A 22304-nucleotide genomic window follows, 5' to 3' on the forward strand; every position below is an offset into this window, starting at 1 on the left:
TATTATATTATTATATTATTTTATTATTATTATTATTATTATTATTATTATTATTATTATTATTTTAATTATTCTTATTATATTATTATATTTAATTATTATTCTAATGTTTAATGTCAATAAAAGGCTCGGATGTAAACGAAAGTCGGTTCATGTAAACGAAAGGTGTAGGATAATTTTGATTGTTTTATGTATAGTTCCCATAGGTTTACAGGGGTGTAAGACCATGGGTTCACGGATAACCCGCGTTTAGAACATACATATCCATATTTTGTGAATGCCCATTTCGAACAAGTTCCACGATTAAGAGGGTATATCAAACGAGGTGGGTAAAAAAAACCCTTTAAAGCCCACTAGTCGTTACGTTATTAATTAATAACTTAGTATTACCTTTTTCTTTTGTTTTGATGTAATTAATGCCGTGAAATCCATCTCTTCCTGTGTCTTCCCGCCCCCCCTTGTATTAATAAATCGCATCAAACCCATTTCTGGCGTCTGCGGGAATCGTTCGATAAGATAAAGATTCTTTGAAATATCCATGACGACGTTATGAAAATCTCTTAGATCTCTGTCTTTTGAGGTAATAGAAACGTTACATTCATTGTAGATGGTTACAAAGGGGGTGAATGTTATTATTATAATATCCGTCGTACATTCCTTATAACATTCAAAACGAAGGTTGGTTGTCTGTTTCTATTTACGACGAAAGAGAAAGAAAAGAGAGAGAGAAACAGAGAGAGTTGTGTAGAGATGAAGAAGAAATCGACAAAGAGAGGAGAGAGAGAGAGAGAGAGAGAGATAGGGATTAGAAAGAAAGAAACAGCGAGAAGAAGAGAAAAATTCTATTTAAGAGAAAAAGAAGAATTAAGATAGAAAGGGGAAAAATAAGGGAAAGAGGAAGGACAATTCGAGAGAGAGAGAGAGAGGGAGGGAGGGAGAAGAGGTCAAATTATTCGAGATAAGAGACACAAGAGAGTAGTATTAGAAACTCAATGTAACCATTATATTATTATTATTATGTATATCAATATTGAATATTGTTTACCATGGATATACCGTCAGTTTGTTGTGTATGGAATGGAATGTATAATGTCAGGGAGAGATTAGGGAGAGATAAAAAGAAGAGCAAAAATTATCTTAGACTGAAACTTTTTATCGTCTTTTCTTCTCTGTTTTTTAGGAATATCAGGCTGCCTTGCTCTCTCTGGGCGTCTCTGCTCTCTCTCTCTCTCTGCTACTCTCTACTCTCTCTGCGTTTTAGCGAGATTTTGTTCCCTCACCACATGCTCTTTCTTTCTTTTTAGACTCGCGTCTATGTTCACCCCAACAGTAATAATCAAAAAAGAAGATGGAAAAAAAAAGAAAGAAAGAAAAAAAAAAACAAAAATTCTTCTTCTTATGCTTTTTCTTTATGTTCATCGCTCCTATTTGTCTTCATATCTCCGTGTTTTCTTCTTCTTTTTCCTTGTTTCCTTGGTTTGTTTAACTTTTGTCCTTTCTTTATGTTCTTAGATGCGCTTTATTTTTCACAGGGAGGTTGCTTGGGTTGTGGGACATCAATGGAAGATTGTTGAACATTTGTATATAATAACATGTCTACATGTTGTATATGAGAATGTTAAGTGTTCGTCTCACCCCAACGTGGTACATGATAGATTCACTGTTCTGTACGAGATAAAAGCACAATGCTTATAACAGAAGCACCTTAAACACAACTTGTAGAGTGTTATTAGCTCATTGTGGTAGTATAACTTTCGATCACACAAGACTTGTCGCTTACGGAGAAAAAAGGACGCCTTTCGGTGGAGCGTGTGAAGCCTATTGGAAGTCAGTGCTCATATGATTATTCATTATCGGAGGAGATGAACCAATTTTTTGACGGATCCACCGGTTCGGTCTCCTGGCTCCCCGCATGAATGATCACAGGAGGTAGATGAAAGTGTTTGACGGATATCGTATCGAATTGTTGGTTATGGGTTAGTTCCTGTCGCCCGCCACAGAACCATCTATGTGAAATATGTCTCTTGGGAGCCTATAAGGTCGGTGAGAAACCACGGGAGCCAGGGTTTAGTTCGTCGCCAGCATAATTCCCCGGGGTCCCCTGGATTCTTGTGGAGGTGAGTCCAGATACAGACTCACATTGATCGTATTTTTTACATTATTTAAATTTTACATCCAATCGAATACATGTTTTTTAACTTGGAGTCTAAACCTTACGTAATATAAAATAATCCAACATTTGTATAACCAAGCGTCTACCAGGAGGTTCGAATTTTCCATATGGATACACAATGTTAACTCATATGTTGAGTACAGTGAGGAAATTGAATTATGGGGAGTGAGCTGTTCTTCAATAGTTCTCGAAGGTTGTAGTTAAATGTACGAATTGCATGTATAATTTGGACTATACTTGATGGGGAGGAGGTGGATATAACATGTGAGACAGAGCATTTATGCTTTGGAAAAAAAAGTAGCACAATATTTACAACATTTTGCTACAATATTTTTTACACTCTTCTAAGGCGTTCTTTTTTTAGTAGCATTTTTTTTTTTTTTTTACAATATTACCTATTTTAATAAATGAATAGTTTTTTTTCCTACCACCTACTTGTTTGACACCATTTGGTTGGTTTTAGATGTCCGCAAATATTGGGTAGGTAGGTATATTTGACAACATTTTGGGTCGATATCCGCAACTCCCAGTCTCCGCCAAAGACAGATCCCTAATTCGGTCCGCCCGACCTATTTCTTTCTATTCCACTCACCTAATTGTCAAATGTCTCAGAAAATAAAACAAAGGCGAAAGGAAGAGAAAAAAGAAATAATAGGAAGACAAAAGAAAAGAACGGGAAGGAATGGAGGGGAGGGAAAACGCAAAAACAACTTTTTTTCGAAAGATATAAATTGACTCACAAAAGATGGAGAAGTGTGGAGGAAGAAAGGGAGAATAAAAACTGCTACAAAAACAAAAAAATCTGGTGTGAACATCACACGACTTTCCTTATCCTATTGAATGATGCTTATTTCAGTGTTCTTTTACCCTAACTTTTACAATATCTCTAACCGTTTTGTCGCTATAGCTGAAAACCGCCAAAAAACGGTCGAAATCTGTCCAACAGACAGACACACACACACACGGACCAATGGCTGAAACTTTGGATTTAGGCTCTAGGGCTCAAAACGTGTTTTGGCACTAAAATCTGACCGTCGAAAATTTGACCCGATTACATTACTTTCCTTCCTATAGGATAAGGAAAGTAAAAATGAGAAACACTCGCTGAAAAACATTGAAACATGAAAGGAAAGAAGATGATAAAGGAGGGGAAAGAGGAGGAAGGTGGGAGGAAGGTAAGAAGGAAATTTTTTTCTTAGTTTGGCTTAAGGCCAGAAAAAATGTTTCCGTATGAGAGACAAAGTAAAACCTTAGGGGCAATAGTTGAATATCTTTTCCTGAGAATAAAAAATAAATGATTACTTCAGGTTGTAGGTTTTGAATTTGAACGCAATCTTGACGCATTGATAGATTTTTCTCGATACAATACAGGGTACACTTGAAAGCAAAAATTTCGGAACAGTTTGTATACATACTTTTGTTCCTTTATTCTAACAGCCTTTTAGGTAGGTATTCCTTAAAGATTTTTCTACCTATACCAGCTGAAAGTTGCTATTGTCATTGTCAACGAAATAGTTAAATAAAATACGTATAGTTAAATATTTTGTTGTTATTAAAAAGTTCCAAAGTCAATATGTCCCAATATTTTTACACGTGATTGTAGGCGTTCTCCTGCTGTTCCTGTTTCTACTCCATCTCTTTTTCCTTCTTTTATCATCAGCTTTCCATCTGTACCTATCTTGTTTTCTATTTCTCTTGATTCTCTTTATCCCATGCACATTTCTTTACCTCCTCTGCCATCCCATCCACATTCTTTACCTCCTCTGCGATCCCATGCACATTTCTTTACCTCCTCTGCCATCCCATGCACATTTCTTTACCTCCTCTGCCATCCCATGCACATTAAATTTCTTTATCTCCTCTGCCATCCCATGCACATTCTTTACCTCCTCTGCCATCCCACGAATTTGAACGCAATCTTGACGCATTGATAGATTTTTCTCGATACAATATAGGAATACAGGGTAAACTTGAGAACAAAATTTTCGGAACAGTTTGTATACATACTTTTGTTCCTTTACTCTGACAGCCTTTTAGGTAGGTATTCCTTAACGATTTTGCTACCTATACCCCAGCTGAAAGTTACTGTTGCTATTGTCATATTGTCAACGAAATAGTTAAATAAAATACCCTAGTTAAATATTTTGTTGTTACTGAAAAGTTCCAACGTCAATATGTCCCAATATTTTCACACGTGATTGTAGGCGTTCTCCTGCTGTTCCTGTTTCTACTCCATCTCTTTTTCCTTCTTTTATGATCAGCTTTCCATCTGTACCTATCTTGTTTTCTATTTCTCTTGATTCTCTTTATCCCATGTAAAGAATGTCTTTACCTCCTCTGCCATCGGTTTCTTTGTTTGACAGTAACTCTCGAACAGTTAGTCCGATTCGGTATTACGAAATTTGGCAGTTGTGTTCAATGTTTTAGGTTTGGTGATTTTAATTTATCTGTTTAATTTATCTTTTACTTTTAGGCTTTTAATTTATCTGTTTCACGGTTCTTCCGATTTTGATGACATTTGGCAAAGAGAGTTCAACACATGAACGAAATTTCCTCAATAGAGTATAGGCAATTGGCATCCTATGGCGCCGAAACCCTAATCCGATTTTTCCTGAGTGTCAACTCGTTGACTTGGTTGAATCTCTGAAAAAGCATAATAAAATGTGATTATAAAAATAAGTCCTGTTAGTTTTATCTTTTAGGCAAATGGCCTAATAGCTAATTCCTTCGCATTCGTAAACAAACAAGTATTATCTTAACCAATTATTCTCATATTAACCCTCCATTCTCTTCTGGTTCCAGAACAAAACCCTGCACCACAACATTGCCCAAGGCATCATCATGACGAACCAGTCTCTGGTGCTGCAAAGGGTGAATCGTCAGAGTGCCGGTAACTACACCTGTGTCGGTTTCAACATAGAGGGTGACGGAGAAAGCAACGCGTTCTTTTTGAACGTCATGTGTGAGTATTTTTAAGATCTGATTGGTAAGAGAGAGAGAGAGAAAGAAAGAGAAAGCGCATTTATCTTTTGTCTGCTGGTTGGAACAAAACTTACAATATTCTTACATGCTGCTATAATATTATTATTGTAAGTGGAAACATAGTAGATCTTATTACATTGCAAAAATAATGAGTTTCTGTCTCTAGAAGTAGGTATACAGGTATAAAGTTTCTAAAAATAAATATTCTTATAAGGATCTCTGCGTATCTACCAAACTACCTAAATAATTATGTTTTGCCTCCTTCTTCTACCTAAATCTAATTATGTAGTTTTGTTTTTCTTTTCATTATGATTCAATAATAATTTTATTAAATTGCGATACCAACCCGAAATTTCCCAAAAATGGTGACACAAATATTGATAGAGATAGCACCTTGAATGAGCTTTTACCCAATGTTTATACCTATACATACAAGATTTGCCCCTAATAGGCACTTGGTACCAGATGTGGACAGTGGATACTCTTGATATGTATTTTGTTAGTTTTAATAGGGATGTGAAAGCAAATGCCCTTGGTGTATTAGGCTCGGAAAGTACTGTAATTTGTAATCTTATTATTACTTTATTATTATTATTATTTTTACAATATTATTTTAATAAATGAATAGTTTTTTTCCTACCACCTACTTGTTTGACACCATTTTTTTCCTATTATTCTTCTAAAAAAAAAATAATAGGTAATAATAATAATAATAAACAACCCAACTTTTCTCTCTCAGATTTTTCTTTCTTTTTCGTACACCACTCTTTTGACCCATTTTCGTCTCTCTCTCTCTCTCTCTCTCTCTCTCTCTCTCTCTCCTCACTATACGGGACCTCGGTTCTTATAGGACCCTCTATAAAAGCTCTTCAAAAGAAAATCTCAATACTGGACATTCTTCGTAACGTTAATATCAAAATGCGAGCTAAACTTTTAATAAAGTTGAAATTCCTCATTGGTTCCTCTATGTGCAGACTCACCAACCTGCAAACCCCATCAGCAGCGAGTCCTAGGTGTGGCTCGTCAGGAGAAGGTGAACATTAGCTGTGAAGTGGACGCCAATCCACCTGACGTCAAGTTTAGCTGGACGTTCAACAACTCAGCCGAAACCGTGAATGTTGCTCAAGCTCACATTTTGAGGTAAGTGATCATGGGATTGACAACAAACAGACCAAGCTGCAATAGGACGTTGAATGCAGGAGTATGCACCAGTTACTAATGTATCACTGAAGTCAAACAATCCTTGCCATGGTTGAAACGAGTATCTGGGTGAGTGACCATCTGGGCTCTGGATTCTCCCGACCGCATTCAGGCTGGTTGAGATCAATATGAGTAGCTGGTAAAATCCCAGTGAAGAAGAAGTGCCTGATATACATATGTAAACTAAACAGTTACTAACACAATCTTTTTTAAACTCCTGGCACATTTCAATCATGTATTGTGTGGCCAGATATGGGGGTAGGTATATCCTCTTCGCTTTTCTCCGTCTATTCTACCTATTAAAACATATTAAGTATACAATAGAATATAAGAAGGTAGTACATACCAGGTGGGCAGCTCGGCAGCTGCCAAACTCAGCGTTTCTCATCCTGTGTCCATCTCTCCCCTCAGGTCCGGAACTCTCAGTGTGGTAGCCTACTCTCCCAACTCGGAGCTGGACTATGGAACTCTTATCTGCTGGGGATCCAACAAGATCGGCCATCAGAGGGTACCCTGTGTGTTCCATATAGTGTCTGCGGGTAAGTCAATACCATCAGTCGTCGACCCAAATGACCTACAGTCCGTGGTGTTAAAACGCATCAAAGGAAGAAAAAAAAAAGTCAATATTCTAGGTATTGAGTATCCTAAATCACAGATTTGTTTAAGGGTAATTTTCGGGTATTCTCGTGTTGACCCAGCTCCTAAATGGGAAGTATTGTCTTCTCGCCCATCTCATGCGGGACATACTACGGGGTGGTCATGCTACAACACAAACCACATGAGTCTAATGTAGTAATAGTTTCATTGCTATGAAATAATAACGACATTGAAATTGTCATATTTTTTTACTACTGAGGGCTTTAGTGACGTTCCATCCTCCATTCAACCAAAAACTAACTAGGTAGATACCTCCCGAAAAAGACAGGAGTGAAAAAAAGCACACCACAAGCCAGTTAGAAAATCATCAATGTTTCATTTGGCTGTCCCTCTTCAGTTGCTTCCTCTGGCGGGAGTGATTTTTCCGCGTTTAGAGAGAAAAATGACAAAAAAGCCATTTACCAAACAAAAAAAAGGAAACCCTCCCTATCTTCCTGTTAGCATTGAAATCTTGCATTCTAATCTTGACATCCCTATATAACGCACAGCAAGTGAAAAAACAAAGTTTGTTTTTTTTTCTACTTCTTCTTCTCCTCCTCCTCCTCCTTCTTCTCCTCCTCCTTCTCCTTCCTCTTCTCCTCCTCCACCTCCTTCCTCTTCTCCTCCTTCTTCTCCTTCTTCTCCTTCCTCTTCTCCTCCTCCTCCTCCTCTCTAATGTAACTTTGCATTGTCATTGCCATTTGATGATAGGAGAATGGATTCTGGAATGTAACAATCCGGTCGGATTCCTTGTTGAGCCTGCAAAAAACTTGCTCTCCTGTTTTGAAATAAATGTATTTACCTATACTAGCTGATAAATTGAACTTACAAATTAAATCAAGCCTTTCTTCTCTATTGAAAATCAGCTGTGCGTCTGCCTTGTAAGCGCTAGGCCGCGGGTTCGATTCCCGCCCGGGGCGGATTTTATCCTGATGGGATAATGTTCTGCGTCTGCCTTGTAAGCGCTAGGCCGCGGGTTCGATTCCCGCCCGGGGCGGATTTTATCCTGATGGGATAATGTTCGGGTGGCGCGTCTGCCTTGTAAGCGCTAGGCCGCGGGTTCGATTCCCGCCCGGGACGGATTTTATCCTGATGGGATAATGTTCGTTCTGGGAAGGCTGGCTTTCTCCTATCCTGTCTTCCTTCTCTCTTCGATTTCGGGACGATAAGACCATAGCAGTTACAGTTCCCTCTGTCAAACCTCATTAAAAAAAAAGAGCAAATTTCTTTTCTGCCTTGGACATTTCTTTTACCGCCCGCCATTCACCGGTATGAAGAGCGGAGCTTTGCCTTTGCTTCTAGTAAGACTTACCACTGAAAGTTTCTGTTCCTCACGATGTAGAATTTTGGCCGTGTGCTCGGGATCAAACTTTACTATGGCTGCAAGAACACGCGCCAACACCTGGAAACCAAAAACGAAAACGTGAAGAAAACCGGTGAAAATTTTAAAATCTACCTCATTAGTTCATTACCTACTAATTATTTAGAATTACCCATGAGAACAATGTGATTATATTTCTTTCATAGATTGAATGGTATTCTAATAAACATACCATCTTAGACATTAAATTTCGTGAAAGAAGTCAGTCGGGGGTAAAATGTGCCCTTGCAAAATTGTACTTTGGGTGGGTTTCACTATTAAATCAAGCTTTTCTTCTCTATTGGAAGTCAGCTGGTGAAATTGGAAAGTAGGTATAATATAACAGCATAATAATAACAACAAGTGTTCCCCCCCCCCTTTAATAATGCTAGAACAGATAGGTAGAATACAAGAGAGGGGTTTTAAACCGAAATATTTAGATACTCGCGAGAAAAAATATCTGGAAGAAAACTAGTGCAGTCAAAGTAGTCTTTTGTGTATGTGGCGCATTGCATACTCAATCCAGTTACCCGGCGTTCATACGAATTCAACTGTTCGCGCAGTTGCCAAACTTAACAACAAAATCGGGGAAGCAACATTTTGTTTCATCTTTTCCAATGTTGCCGAGGAGGCTATTTTTTCCCCGAGCAAAGCCCGCATTTCGCGAGAAAAAATATCTGGAAGAAAACTAGTGCAGTCAAAGAAGTCTTTTGTGTGTGTGGCGCATTGCATACTCAATCCAGTTACCCGGCGTTCATACGAATTCAACTATTCGCGCAGTTGCCAAACTCAACAACAAAATCGGGGAAGCAACATTTTGTTTCATCTTTTCCAATGTTGCCGAGGAGGCTATTTTTTCCCCGAGCAAAGCCCGCATTTCATGCATGGGTAAGAACCGAAATCTGATAAGACGTTATTTTATTATCACAGAACGGAACGTTTCTGTTATTAACACGGGAATTGTACAAAAGCTTTTCAGTAGCACCCTGCTCTGGCCGTTTTTGTTCCCAAGTGTCTTTTTTATACGCTCTGTGTTTGGCCCCTTGATTGTACAGAGAGATCTGGGAAGGAAGGAGGAGAAGATAAGGAGAAGAGGGAGGGGGAGGAATAAGAAGAAAGAGGAGGAGGGGATTGAGAAGGAGGAGGAGAAGAAGAAGAAGCAGAAGGAATAGGATGGAGAAGAAGAAGGTGGAGGAAGAAGAGTTGGAGGAGGAGGAAAAGAAAGAGAACTAGGAGGAAGAGAAGGAGCCAAAGAAAAAGAAGAAGAAGAAGAAGAAGAAGAAGAAAAAGAAGAAGAACAGTGGGAAGAGAATGCTGTAGATATCAAGCATTTTTACAATTAACAAATTGTTGGCATCCTATTTCTCACCCTCCCTCCCCTTCTCAACACCCCCCCCCCAGTATCTGGATATTAACACTCTGATTAATGACACATCAAGGCCTGTTTCATTCAAAATGAAAGGAGTGATTTTTCCGCATTTAGAGAGAAAACGACAAAAAAGCCATTTACCAAAGAAAAAAAGGAAACCCTCCCTATTTTCCTGTTAGCATTGAAATCTTGCATTCTAATCTTGACATCCCTAGATCGCACAGCAAGTGAAAAAACAAAGTTTGTTTTTTTTTTTCATGTCCGCAAATATTAGGTAGGTATATTTGAACAACATTTTGGGTCTATATCCGCAACTCCCAGTCTCCGCCAAAGACAGATCCCTAATTCGGTCCGCCCGACCTATTTCTTTCTATTCCACTCACCTAATTGTCAAATGTCTCAGAAAATAAAACAAAGGCGAAAGGAAGAGAAAAAAGAAATAATAGGAAGACAAAAGAAAAGAACGGGAAGGAATGGAGGGGAGGGAAAACGCAAAAACAACTTTTTTTCGAAAGATATAAATTGACTCACAAAAGATGGAGAAGTGTGGAGGAAGAAAGGAGAAAGAAATAATAGGAAGACAAAAGAAAAGAACGGGATGAAGGGATGGAGGGGAGGGAAAACGCAAAAACAACTTTTTTTCGAAAGATATAAATTGACTCACAAAAGATGGAGAAGTGTGGAGGAAGAAAGGTCCTTCTCCTTCTTCTTCTCCTTCCTCTTCTCCTTCTTCTCCTCCTTCTCCTTCTCCTTTCTCTTCTCCTTCTTCTTCTCCTTCCTCTTCTCCTTCTTCTCCTCCTTCTCCTTCCTCTTCTCCTTCTTCTCCTCCTCCTCCTTCCCCTCCTCCTTCTTCTCCTCCTCCTCCTCCTTCTTCTCCTCCTTCTTCTTCTCCTCCTCCTTCTTCTCCTCCTCCTTCTCCTCCTCCTTCTTCTCCTCCTCCTTCTCCTTCCTCTTCTCCTCCTCCTTCTCCTTCCTCTTCCTCTTCTCCATCTTCTTCTCCTCCTCCTCCTCCTCCTCCTTCTCCTTCTTCTTCTCCTTCCTCTTCTCCTCCTCCTTCTTCTCCTCATCTTCCTTCTCCACCTCCTCTCTAATGTAACTTTGCAATGTCATTGCCATTTGATGATAGGATTCCGGAATGTTACAATCCAGTTGTATTCCTTCTTGAGCCTGCACAACACTTGCTCTCCTGTTTAGAAATAAATGTATTTACCTACTCTCTGATAAATTCCACTTACAAATTAAATCAAGCTGTTCTCCTCTATTGAAAGTCAGCTTGGGTCGATCTAGTTAGCTTCTGGTGTGAACATCACACGACTTTCCTTATCCTATTGAATGATGCTTATTTCAGTGTTCTTTTACCCTAACTTTTACAATATCTCTAACCGTTTTGTCGCTATAGCTGAAAACCGCCAAAAAACGGTCTAAATCTGTCCAAAAGCGGTCAAAATACCGCCAAGCGCAGCAACCATCTCCACCAAACGTTTTGTGTTGCATCCTTGTCACATTTGTGAACTATATACCAAATTTCAAGTCTCTAGCTCATACCGTTCCCGAGATATTGTTAAATTACAGCGAAAATCGCCAAAAAGCGGTAAAATGCCGCCAAGCGTTGCACCGGTCTTAACCAAAAGTTTTGTGTCGCATCCTTGTCACATTTCACAGCTACATACCAAATATCAAGTCTCTAGCTCTTACCCTTCTCGAGATATTTTGTTTACAGACAGACACACAGATAGACAGACAAACACACGGACTGAAAATGGCTGAAACTTTGGATTTAGGCTCTAGGGACCTCAAAACGTGTTTTGACACTAAAAACTGACCATCGAAAATTTGACCCGATTACTGGGATTAGAATTTAATTATACTTTCCATTCTAATAATGTTTCAATAAAAAAGTCCAGGTTTCAAAATTTCAATTATTCCAAGCTTTGAGCCACACGCGGCTAAATAGTACCTAGTAATACTTGACAAGATTTATTGAAGAAGGGCTTCAAAACTAAATTGAATTTTGAGTACACCCTTTATAGTTTTTGATTTCCAGTGAAAATTATTGGGAGGATTTTGCAAAAACTTGTGTACCACTGTACCCTGGCAAATAATAAAGATTCTTTTCGGAATGTTTCCCCTCCTCTTGAATCTTTCCCTCCCCTCCTCCACTTCTTCACTTTATTATAGAAATAAAGAATATTAAAATAAATATAGGAAATAAAGAGAAAAGAAAGAACATGATTCTTTCTGGAGCTGATTCTACACAACGTTCCGTTTAAGAGTAGGCGTGATAGTGACCAAAAAAGGGCCTAGAGACCCTTCTGACTACGCCCTTTTTTTCATAAAACCCTCCAATCTTATTAATAATAGATTAAAATATAATAGTAATAATATCAACTTTTTGGGTCTGCATACACCCCCACCCCCTTCCCGCTCCCCCTCATCCTAGTGGGAGAGATGGGTACCGTGTTTTATTCAGGTACCTACCTATCGTGGGTGAAAGGAGTGGGTGAGGGGTAGGGTTGAGGGTCGTGGGTGGGGGGGTAGCGTTGTGGGTGAAGGGGTCACCAAACAATTCATTTATTATTTTTGATGTAATAAATTCTTTTGAACCCCGCGCACTTGTGATTCAATTGTATACCGGGTGAACCTTTAATTTGAACTTTTGCATGCTGCTCTGTAAGTTATTGTTGGCTTTGGGTTCCCCATCGAGGTATTCAACGTCCTCATTTGACTCCTACCTTCTCATTTTGTCGGAGACTTTGGGCATACCAAAATTTACAGAATTAAGTTTGTTTTAGTCTGTTGATTGCCTATTTATCTAACGGTCAATCCGATTTTGTAGGAATTCGGCAACAAATTCAAACATTTTATAAATTTTAAAAAGAAACATCCTCACTCCGGATTCTATTTATAGATTGAAGAAGAAGAAGAAACAAACAAAAAAAAACGTGGAAATTCTCTGTCTTTTTGGAACCTCTATTTCCTGACAAGTGCCTCACCTCCTCCATTTGACCACCCTGTATGAACACGAGACGGAAAATATTTCTCCAAACCGTTGTGTGTTCTAAGTTACGATGACATTTTCTAATTTCGACCCCCCCTCTCCTCTCCTATCTCCCTTCCTTAACCCCCTCCCACTATCCGTCCCCATCTGTAACCCCCTATTCTTCCTCCCTATCTCTACGCCCCACCCTCCCCCTATATTTTTAAAGTATGTATCCTTCCTCTCAATAATTCTTGCGGTCTCGATCTTTAGAAAGCTTTTGAAATTATGGGAATTCCATGTCATAGCTCGACAAGCTAAATAGGGCACTTTTTTCCAAGAATAGGATAAGAGCACTGCGGGTGTTTCTATTTTGTAGCGAGGAAACAGCTGCTGTTTTGGTCTTCCGGATTGTATTTTGCCTGAATGTGGAGTTAACCACGAGGTTAGCGGATTCGCCGAATTTGTGATAGGTGACTTATTGATAACTCAAGGGCTGTAGTTTATCTTTATTTCTTCCTGTGGTCTGAATACCCTTATCAAATTTCAGCTGGTTGTATCGTTCCACTTTTGAGAAACCTGCTTCGTTTTCTTCAACCACTTTCTGTTTTTGTTATAAATGTGCACGGTTTCAGACATTGCTATAAATAAATGGTCTCATCTATTTCAAGCATTGCTAATAAATAGATGGTCAACAAGACAAACCCGGGGACAAAGAAACACTCGCTGAAAAACATTGAAACATGAAAGGCAAGAAGATGATAAAGGAGGGGAAGGAGGAGGAAGGTGAGAAGGAAGAGAGGAGGAAATTTTTTTCTTAGTTTGGCTTAAGGCCAGAAAAAATGTTTCCGTATGAGAGACAAAGTAAAACCTTAGGGGCAATAGTTGAATATCTTTTCCTGAGAATAAAAAATAAATGATTACTTCAGGTTGTAGGTTTCGAATTTGAACGCAATCTTGACGCATTGATAGATTTTTCTCGATACAATATCTTTACCTCCTCTGCTATCCCATGCACATTCTTTACCTCCTCTGCCATCCCATGCACATTCTTTACCTCCTCTGCTATCCCATGCACATTCTTTACCTCCTCTGCCATCCCATGCACATTCTTTACCTCCTCTGCTATCCCATGCACATTCTTTACCTCCTCTGCCATCCCATGCACATTCTTTACCTCCTCTGCTATCCCATGCACATTCTTTACCTCCTCTGCCATCCCATGCACATTCTTTACCTCCTCTGCTATCCCATGCACATTCTTTACCTCCTCTGCCATCCCATGCACATTCTTTACCTCCTCTGCTATCCCATGCACATTCTTTACCTCCTCTGCCATCCCATGCACATTCTTTACCTCCTCTGCTATCCCATGCACATTCTTTACCTCCTCTGCCATCCCATGCACATTCTTTACCTCCTGTGCTATCCCATGCACATTCTTTACCTCCTCTGCCATCCCATGCACATTCTTTACCTCCTCTGCCATCCCATGCACATTTCTTTACCTCCTCTGCCATCCCATGCACATTCTTTACCTCCTCTGCCATCCCATGCACATTCTTTACCTCCTCTGCTATCCCATGCACATTCTTTACCTCCTCTGCCATCCCATGCACATTCTTTACCTCCTCTGCCATCCCATGTACATGCTTTACCTCCTCTGCCATCCCATGCACATTAAATTTCTTTATCTCCTCTGCCATCCCATGCACATTCTTTACCTCCTCTGCCATCCCATGCACATTTCTTTACCTCCTCTGCCATCCCATGCACATTCTTTACCTCCTCTGCCATCCCATGCACATGCTTTACCTCCTCTGCCATCGGTTTCTTTGTTAGACAGTAACTCTCGAACAGTTAGTCCGATTCGGTATTACGAAATTTGGCAGTTGTGTTCAATGTTTTAGGTTTGGTGATTTTGTCTTTTAGTTTATCTGTTTCACGGTTCTTCCGATTTTGATAACATTTGGCAAAGAGAGTTCAACACATGAACGAAATTTCCTCAATAGAGTATCGGCAATTGGCATCCTATGGCGCCGAAACCCTAATCCGATTTTTCCTGAGTGTCAACTCGTTGACTTGTTTGAATCTCTGAAAAAGCATAATAAAATGTGATTATAAAAATAAGTCCTGTTAGTTTTATCTTTTAGGCAAATGGCCTAATAGCTAATTCCTTCGCATTCGTAAACAAACAAGTATTATCTTAACCAATTATTCTCATATTAACCCTCCATTCTCTTCTGGTTCCAGAACAAAACCCTGCACCACAACATTGCCCAAGGCATCATCATGACGAACCAGTCTCTGGTGCTGCAAAGGGTGAATCGTCAGAGTGCCGGTAACTACACCTGTGTCGGTTTCAACATAGAGGGTGACGGAGAAAGCAACGCGTTCTTTTTGAACGTCATGTGTGAGTATTTTTAAGATCTGATTGGTTCTTGAGTATTGTTAAGATCTGATTGGAACCACCCTTAATAGCGTAATCGCAATCAAGCGTCCCGCGAGGCGCCCGAACGTCAAGAGTTCGAAGCGCCGCGCCGCCCGGCCAATATTAACACGAAACAAAGGTTCATGGGATAATTATTTATCGAGGAAAGACACTTATAGCAGTTATAGCAAGCACTCCTTAAAGGGGGCAGCCAGCCTATTTCTCTTGAAGGATGACACGTCTAACTTGTAAGCGCTAGGCGATTCCAGCCTGGGGCTAACTTTATCCTGAACTTTCGATTTCGGGACGACAAGACCTCGGTTCTTATAGGACCTGAACGTCATGTGTGAGTATTGTTAAGATCTGATTGGTTCTTTTGGCGGAACCAACCTTAATAGCGTAATCGCAATCAAGCGTATAATTGTTTATCGAGGAAAGACACTTATAGCAGTTATAGCAAGCACTCCTTAAAGGGGGCAGCCAGCCTAGTTCTCTTGAAGGATGACACGTCTACCTTGTAAGCGCTAGGCGATTCCAGCCTGGGGCTAACTTTATCCTGAACTTTCGATTTCGGGACGACAAGACCTCGGTTCTTATAGGTCGTAAATTTTATGATAGAAAGCTTGAAATAATAATAATAAAAAAAAAAAACTTCAGAAATCGAATTTTACTATCAATCTGTCAATTTTTAATATTTTAAAGTTTGAAATTTGTATGAATGCCGCAGAATTAAGAGAGTATGCAAAGTGCAATACTCTAGAATTAGTGGAGATGTAAGCTGCACCTGCACTATTACAAATAACAAGACTTTCCCATTTGAATTTTCAACTTTTACTTGTAATTCCACCAAAGTTCACTTCTCACTAACAAGCAGAAAATTGTTGTCCTCACAAAACTGACTGTTCCTAAAATTTCATTTCCAAAAAGTCAATTCTGATGGGGAGCCGAACGCGGAAATCAAACCGGCTACAAATCAGTCTTTTGTAATCTTTTTGGACTCTCTTTATTCCACGCCCAGAAAGTATTGACGAACGTTAGAATATTATATTTCTGCGCTTGCAGACTGCAGAGTTTTTCGTGTAATAGGGCCCAGGTCCCTCGAATTCTTGACTGCCAACATGGTTATTTCGGTATCCCATTTCCTAAATGTCGTAGTGTGCGCAAATATAAATTACAAATTACCCCCACCTCGCCCTATGACATCCCCACTGACCCCACCCTACCCTATACATCAGATGAAAAAATAATTGAAACACTGTGAAAACTTTTTCTTCTTCTTCTTCTTCTTCTTCTTCTTCTTCTTCTTCTTCTTCTTCTTCTTCTGCTTCTTCTTCTTCTTCTTCTTCTTCTTCTTCTTCTTCTTCTTCTTCTTCTTCTTCTTCTTCTTCTTCTTGTTCTTGTTCTTCTTCTTTTTTTTTTCTTCTTTTTCTTCTTCTTATTCTTCGTCTCCGTCTTCTTCTTTTCTTTTTCGCTAAATTTATTATCTTCAATGCGAATAAAATGCACAAACTTTTGCAGTTCTTGTTAGGAAAAAAATCTCAAATTTCAATTCTAGCGTTGGAAATCTGTTGGAATTTATAGCCGCAGGTGACGGCAAACTAATTGCTTATTGCCGAATCGTGAGGGTGTTGCTTGATTACCTCATTTACTTTGGGTTATTACTTTATTAGTATTGCCAAAATATTAGCGAGTAATGTAGGGGAAGTCCGGGCAAAGTGATCTGCCCAGGCAAAGGTACTGATGGCAAAACAAACTCTGGAAAGGCTAGTAGTAAGCCAGCAATGTTTTCCTTTCGAGCAAGATTCTGATTCGACCGACTATCAAGATTTTTTGTACCTTTTCAAGGAACTACAGATTGCTATGATTTACCTATAGGTTTGTAAGCTACAGAGGTTTTCACCTAGATTTGTTTTTACAGGATATTGAAATAAGTCACCTACATAGGTCTCACAAATAAATATATGTTTTTATCTTTTCATGCTTATGAATTTCACAAGCCATAAGCACTTTTTCTTGTACCTACTCACAACAAAATATAAATTTAAAATTATGTACGAAAAAAAAAGAAGAGGGGGAAGAAGAGATTATTCTTGTAAAAAAATTTCGTAACAAAAGAGAAAATTTTGAATACATAAATTACTGTGGTTAAGAGCACTGCGGGTGTTTCTATTTTGTAGCGAGGAAACAGCTGCTGTTTTGGTCTTTCGGATTGTATTTTGCCTGAATGTGGAGTTAACCACGAGGTTAGTGGAATCGCCGACTTTGTGATAGGTGACCTATTGATAACTCAAAGTCTGTAGTTTATCTTTATTTCTTCCTGTGGTCTGAATACCCTTATCAAATTTCAGCTGGTTCTATCGTTCCACTTTTCAGAAACCTGCTTCAACCACTTTCTGTTTTTGTTATAAATGTGCACTGTTTCAGACATTGCTATAAATAAATGGTCTCATCTATTTCAAGCATTGCTAATAAATAGATGGTCAACAAGACAAACCCCGGGGACAGAAAGCAACGGCTCTGAACACTGACGATGAAAACCTTATGGATTAAAGCAATTCCAGTAGTGAAATACATATTTATCGAAAAATCACCCCATTGAAATCGAGTTTTTGAGCATTAAAATTATTATTTTAATGAAGATGCATACCTGATTATGTGTAAAATCTGTAACCATACCATTATGTGTAAAATCACAATCATACCATCCACTTTTGATTCAAGGTCCTCCAGATCCTGTGCAGAACTGTTCCGTGGCCAACATGTCCCTGAACTCATTCCAGCTGTGGTGTGTAGAGGGTTCCAGTAATGGACTGACCCAGTCCTTTGTTGCCGAAGTCCGCGACAGTACCACCCAGGTCCTGAAGGCCAACGTCACATCTCCGATATCCAAGTTTTCCGTCATCGGTAAGTGGGAGGGAGAGTTTTCCGTCGTCGGTAAGTGGGAGGGAGAGTTTTCCGTCGTCGGTAAGTGGGAGGGAGAGTTTTCCGTGGGGACAAAAAGCAACGGCTCTGAACACTGACGATGAAAACGTTATGGATTAAAGCAATTCCAGTAGCGAAATACATATTTATCGAAAAATCACCCCATTGAAATCGAATTTTTGAGCATTAAAACTATTATTTTAATAAAGATGCATACCTGATTATGTGTAAAATCTGTAATTACAACCATACCATCCACTTTTGATTCCAGGTCCTCCAGATCCTGTGCAGAACTGTTCCGTGGCCAACATGTCCCTGAACTCATTCCAGCTGTGGTGTGTAGAGGGTTCCAGTAATGGACTGACTCAGTCCTTTGTTGCCGAAGTCCGCGACAGTACCACCCAAGTCCTGAAGGCCAACGTCACATCTCCGATATCCAAGTTTTCCGTCATCGGTAAGTGGGAGGGAGAGTTTTCCGTCGTCTGTAAGTGAGAGGGAGAGTTTTCCGTCGTCGGTAAGTGAGAGGGGTAGTTTTCCGTCGTCGATAAGTAGGAGGGGTAGTTTTCTGAGAGGAAAGTGGACTTCGGAAGAGTCTCCCAGAAGATGATGTCTCTCAGATCCTAGAAGATAATAGCGATTGTTTGCAACCAAAATTAGCATCCCTTTAACTGAACTCTTTAACGTTATTTGACGAAAATTCAACCCTGCGCATGTGCAGAAACGCGTTTTGGTTAACTTTACGTCTGGCTTTTCAATTATCGTCACGTAAAGCTGGCAGTGCGAAAACTTTCTAACACAAGAAAGTAAACCAATCTCAATTCAAACATAATTCACGTGATTACATGTAATTGTAATTGTAATTTGTTTATTTGCATCAATAATTAGAGATTACAATATTGCAAGGGTATATACACAAAAGAAGGTGTAAAATGGAAAACTCTGCCAGTTCTGTAAAGTGCTGGCCTGCTGGCAATATTCAGAGATTCAGACCAAAGATATGAAAAAAGGCACAAAGAAAGATGCAAGATCAGGGGAGGGGGCATACTACCGCGAGTGAATGTTGTCAGGATCAAGGAATGGTTAGGAGTTTCAAAGGATACATTTGGGAGCTATGATTTTCCATAGTACAACTGTGTCACATTTTAGTCCCTCTGATTCTTCTACAGGTTTGGATACAGGAGTGACATACCAGGTCCTAGTGTACGCTTCCAATTCCAAGGGACGAAGTAAACCCATGTTCCTCCAAGCCAACACTCTGAGTGAACCGGAGAAACAGCTTCCTTCTGAAATCAGTAAGTAACTCTATTAAGTAGATAATAATTATTAACAAAATTAATTAGAAAATAGTAAAAATTCTGTAAAAATAAAAAGTAAAACCATGTAAAAACATGAGTTAGTAAAAATCAAAGTAGGTATAACCCGTTGTTGATTTAGCAGAAAGGTTCTACCAAATCAAAAACAGGCTGGTTCCCCACCTCAAGAATTGGTAGACCAAAATTTAGTAACATTAAAAGATTATGTTAACATTGTTAGCAACAATAGATATAAGCTGATTTATTTGCTCATTTCTGAAATAAGTAAATGCATGACATAGAAACCAGTAAGTAAATACATAATTAGGTACATTAAAAAAAAAGCTCTCACGTTTTATTCGTTATTTTTTATACTAAAAGTCAGCTGTACTACCTACTTACTTTTACTTGGACAAAAAAACTACTAAAACTTGTTATGCATTATTCTACATTTTATTTTATCACTAACACCAATGAAACAATGCTGGACATCAGGATTGCACGAGTGCATTCAACCTAATTGGCAAAAAACGAGATGAATTTTGCACTACCTGCATTTGATTGTTGATATCATTATCACTTGATTCACTTGTTAGGTATAGTGACAAAGTTTCAAGGTATTCTAGATAGTCCAATACTAAGAAGAGTAAAAAAATTAGCTAAAAAATCAAAAGCAGGACAGTGAAACGCAATGAACTAGGTAGTGACTGTACGTGATTCAACAAATGAATTCGGGCCTCAGTTTTAACTCCACATGTTTGCATTTATTTTGTCTCCCAAACTATTTCAACAGTTGAAAAAAAAAATAATAGCTCACCCCTAAAGGGGATTTAGCTAAAAAGAAAAGTGGTGGACATCTTCAGAGTAGGTACAAACGAAATTTTGCTGTCTTTTGGGCCTCAGTTTTAACTCCACATGTTTGCATTTATTTTGTCTCCCAAACTATTTCACCAGTTGAAAAAAATTAATAGCTCACCCCTAAAGGGGATTTAGCTAAAAAGAAAAGTGGTGGACATCTTCAGAGTAGGTACAAACGAAATTTTGCTGTCTTTTGGGCCCCATCACACCTTCGAGGGCACCATAGGAGCTCTTTTTCTCAGTGAAGTCTTCAAAGATCTAGTATGACATAAGACGAACATGCAAGAGCAGAAATCGAACTTGGCATAAGTGACGTGGGACCTTCCTAGCATCTCATGCATAAGAAATAAGAATTTAGCTCTAAATAAAGGAAGGACGGACTAAAAAAGGGAAAAACCCCGTAGGAAAAGAAAGAAGTGGATTTCTTCGAAACGAAGACACAATTTCCAATCATTTTCATAGTCAGTGGAGGTGCGGAGCGACTGAAGGCCCCTGCAGATCCTTTGATATTTTTTATTTCAAGCCAGCCTAGTTAGCTTAGTTGGTAGCGCGTTTGCCTTGTAAGCGCTAGGCCGCGGATTCGATTCCCGCCCGGGGCGGATTTTATCCTGATGGGATAATGTTCGTTCTCGGAACGGCTGGATCGGTAAGTGGGAGGGAGAGTTTTTCGTCGTCAGTAAGTGAGAGGGGGAGTTTTCCGTCGTCGGTAAGTGAGAGGGGGAGTTTTTCGTCGTCAGTAAGTGAGAGGGGGAGTTTTCCGTCATTGGTAAGTGAGAGGGGGAGTTTTCCGTCGTCGGTAAGTGAGAGGGGGAGTTTTTCGTCGTCAGTAAGTGAGAGGGGGAGTTTTCCGTCATCGGTAAGTGAGAGGGGGAGTTTTCCGTCATCGGTAAGTGAGAGGGGGAGTTTTCCGTCATCAGTAAGTGAGAGGGGGAGTTTTCCGTCATCGGTAAGTGGGAGGGAGAGTTTTCCGTCGTCGGTAAGTGGGAGGGAGAGCTTTCCGTCGTCGGTAAGTAGGAGGGGTAGTTTTCTGAGAGGAAAGTGGACTTCGGAAGAGTCTCCCAGAAGATGATGTCTCTCAGATCCTAGCCTAGAAGATAATAGCGACCAAAATTAGCATCCCTTTAACTGAACTCTTTAACGTTATTTGACGAAAACTCAACTCTGCGCATGTTTGTGCAGAAACGCGTTTTGGTTAACTTCACGTCTGGCTTTTCAATTATCGTCACGTAAAGCTGGCAGTGCGAAAACTTTCTAACACAAGAAAGTAAACCATCTCAATTCAAACATAATTCACGTGATTACATGTAAAGTGCTGGCCTGCTGGCAATATTCAGAGATTCAGACCAAAGATATGAAAAAAGGCACAAAGAAAGATGCAAGATCAGGGGAGGGGGCATACTACCGCGAGTGAATGATGTCAGGATCAAGGAATGATTAGGAGTTTCAAAGGATGCATTTGGGAGCTATGATTTTCCATAGTACAACTGTGTCACATTTTAGTCCCTCTGATTCTTCTACAGGTTTGGACACAGGGGTGACATACCAGGTCCTAGTGTACGCTTCCAATTCCAAGGGACGAAGTAAACCCATGTTCCTCCAAGCCAACACTCTGAGTGAACCGGTTTACATAATATATCCATGATGAATAGAGGACACAGAAATTTCCTATTGGGACTTCCTAATAACAAAATCGGACGAACTAGGTCGGTTCTCGGTATTTATAATCACACTACATAATCTATATATGCACGAGAATACAAAACCTATATGTATGTATATGTGACCAACAAAACGTATGTACTTAATTATGTAACCATGTAAGAAGGTGGATAAACTTACTGGTAACAAGTGTGGGTGTCTGCCAAATATAGGCACCCCAGATATCAGTATGGACATCATTTAAGGTCTCCTGATAACAAGTAGGTGCGCGACCAATGTCATTATGAATTCAACGCGCACAATTCCCTGGACGAACGCATTATTAGACTAGATTCATATTTTTAGCTTCGAGTTCTATTTTTTATTTAGCTTTGAGTTCTAGATTCTGTAAAACAAAGTCGTGATGTTAATCGAACATCCATAACATCGCCGAAGATCTAGGTTC

General features: G+C 39.4%; 1 protein-coding gene across 1 annotated transcript in view; it reads left to right on the top strand.

Moving 5' to 3' along the window:
* Positions 1 to 22304, top strand: part of LOC103516216 (neural cell adhesion molecule 2-like) — a gene marked incomplete at its 5' end in the record, with an annotated part of 61401 nt that overhangs the window by 3284 nt on the left and 35813 nt on the right. The window contains 5 exons of the mRNA XM_026828679.1: positions 4976 to 5135; positions 6130 to 6295; positions 6767 to 6894; positions 17850 to 18032; positions 19217 to 19342. Coding sequence (XP_026684480.1) covers positions 4976 to 5135; positions 6130 to 6295; positions 6767 to 6894; positions 17850 to 18032; positions 19217 to 19342 — 763 coding nt within the window. The remainder of the gene's footprint in view (positions 1 to 4975; positions 5136 to 6129; positions 6296 to 6766; positions 6895 to 17849; positions 18033 to 19216; positions 19343 to 22304) is intronic.

Source organism: Diaphorina citri, unplaced genomic scaffold, assembly GCF_000475195.1.
Source record: "Diaphorina citri unplaced genomic scaffold, Diaci psyllid genome assembly version 1.1 scaffold1512, whole genome shotgun sequence".
In the NCBI taxonomy this organism is placed as follows: Eukaryota; Metazoa; Arthropoda; class Insecta; order Hemiptera; family Psyllidae; genus Diaphorina; species Diaphorina citri.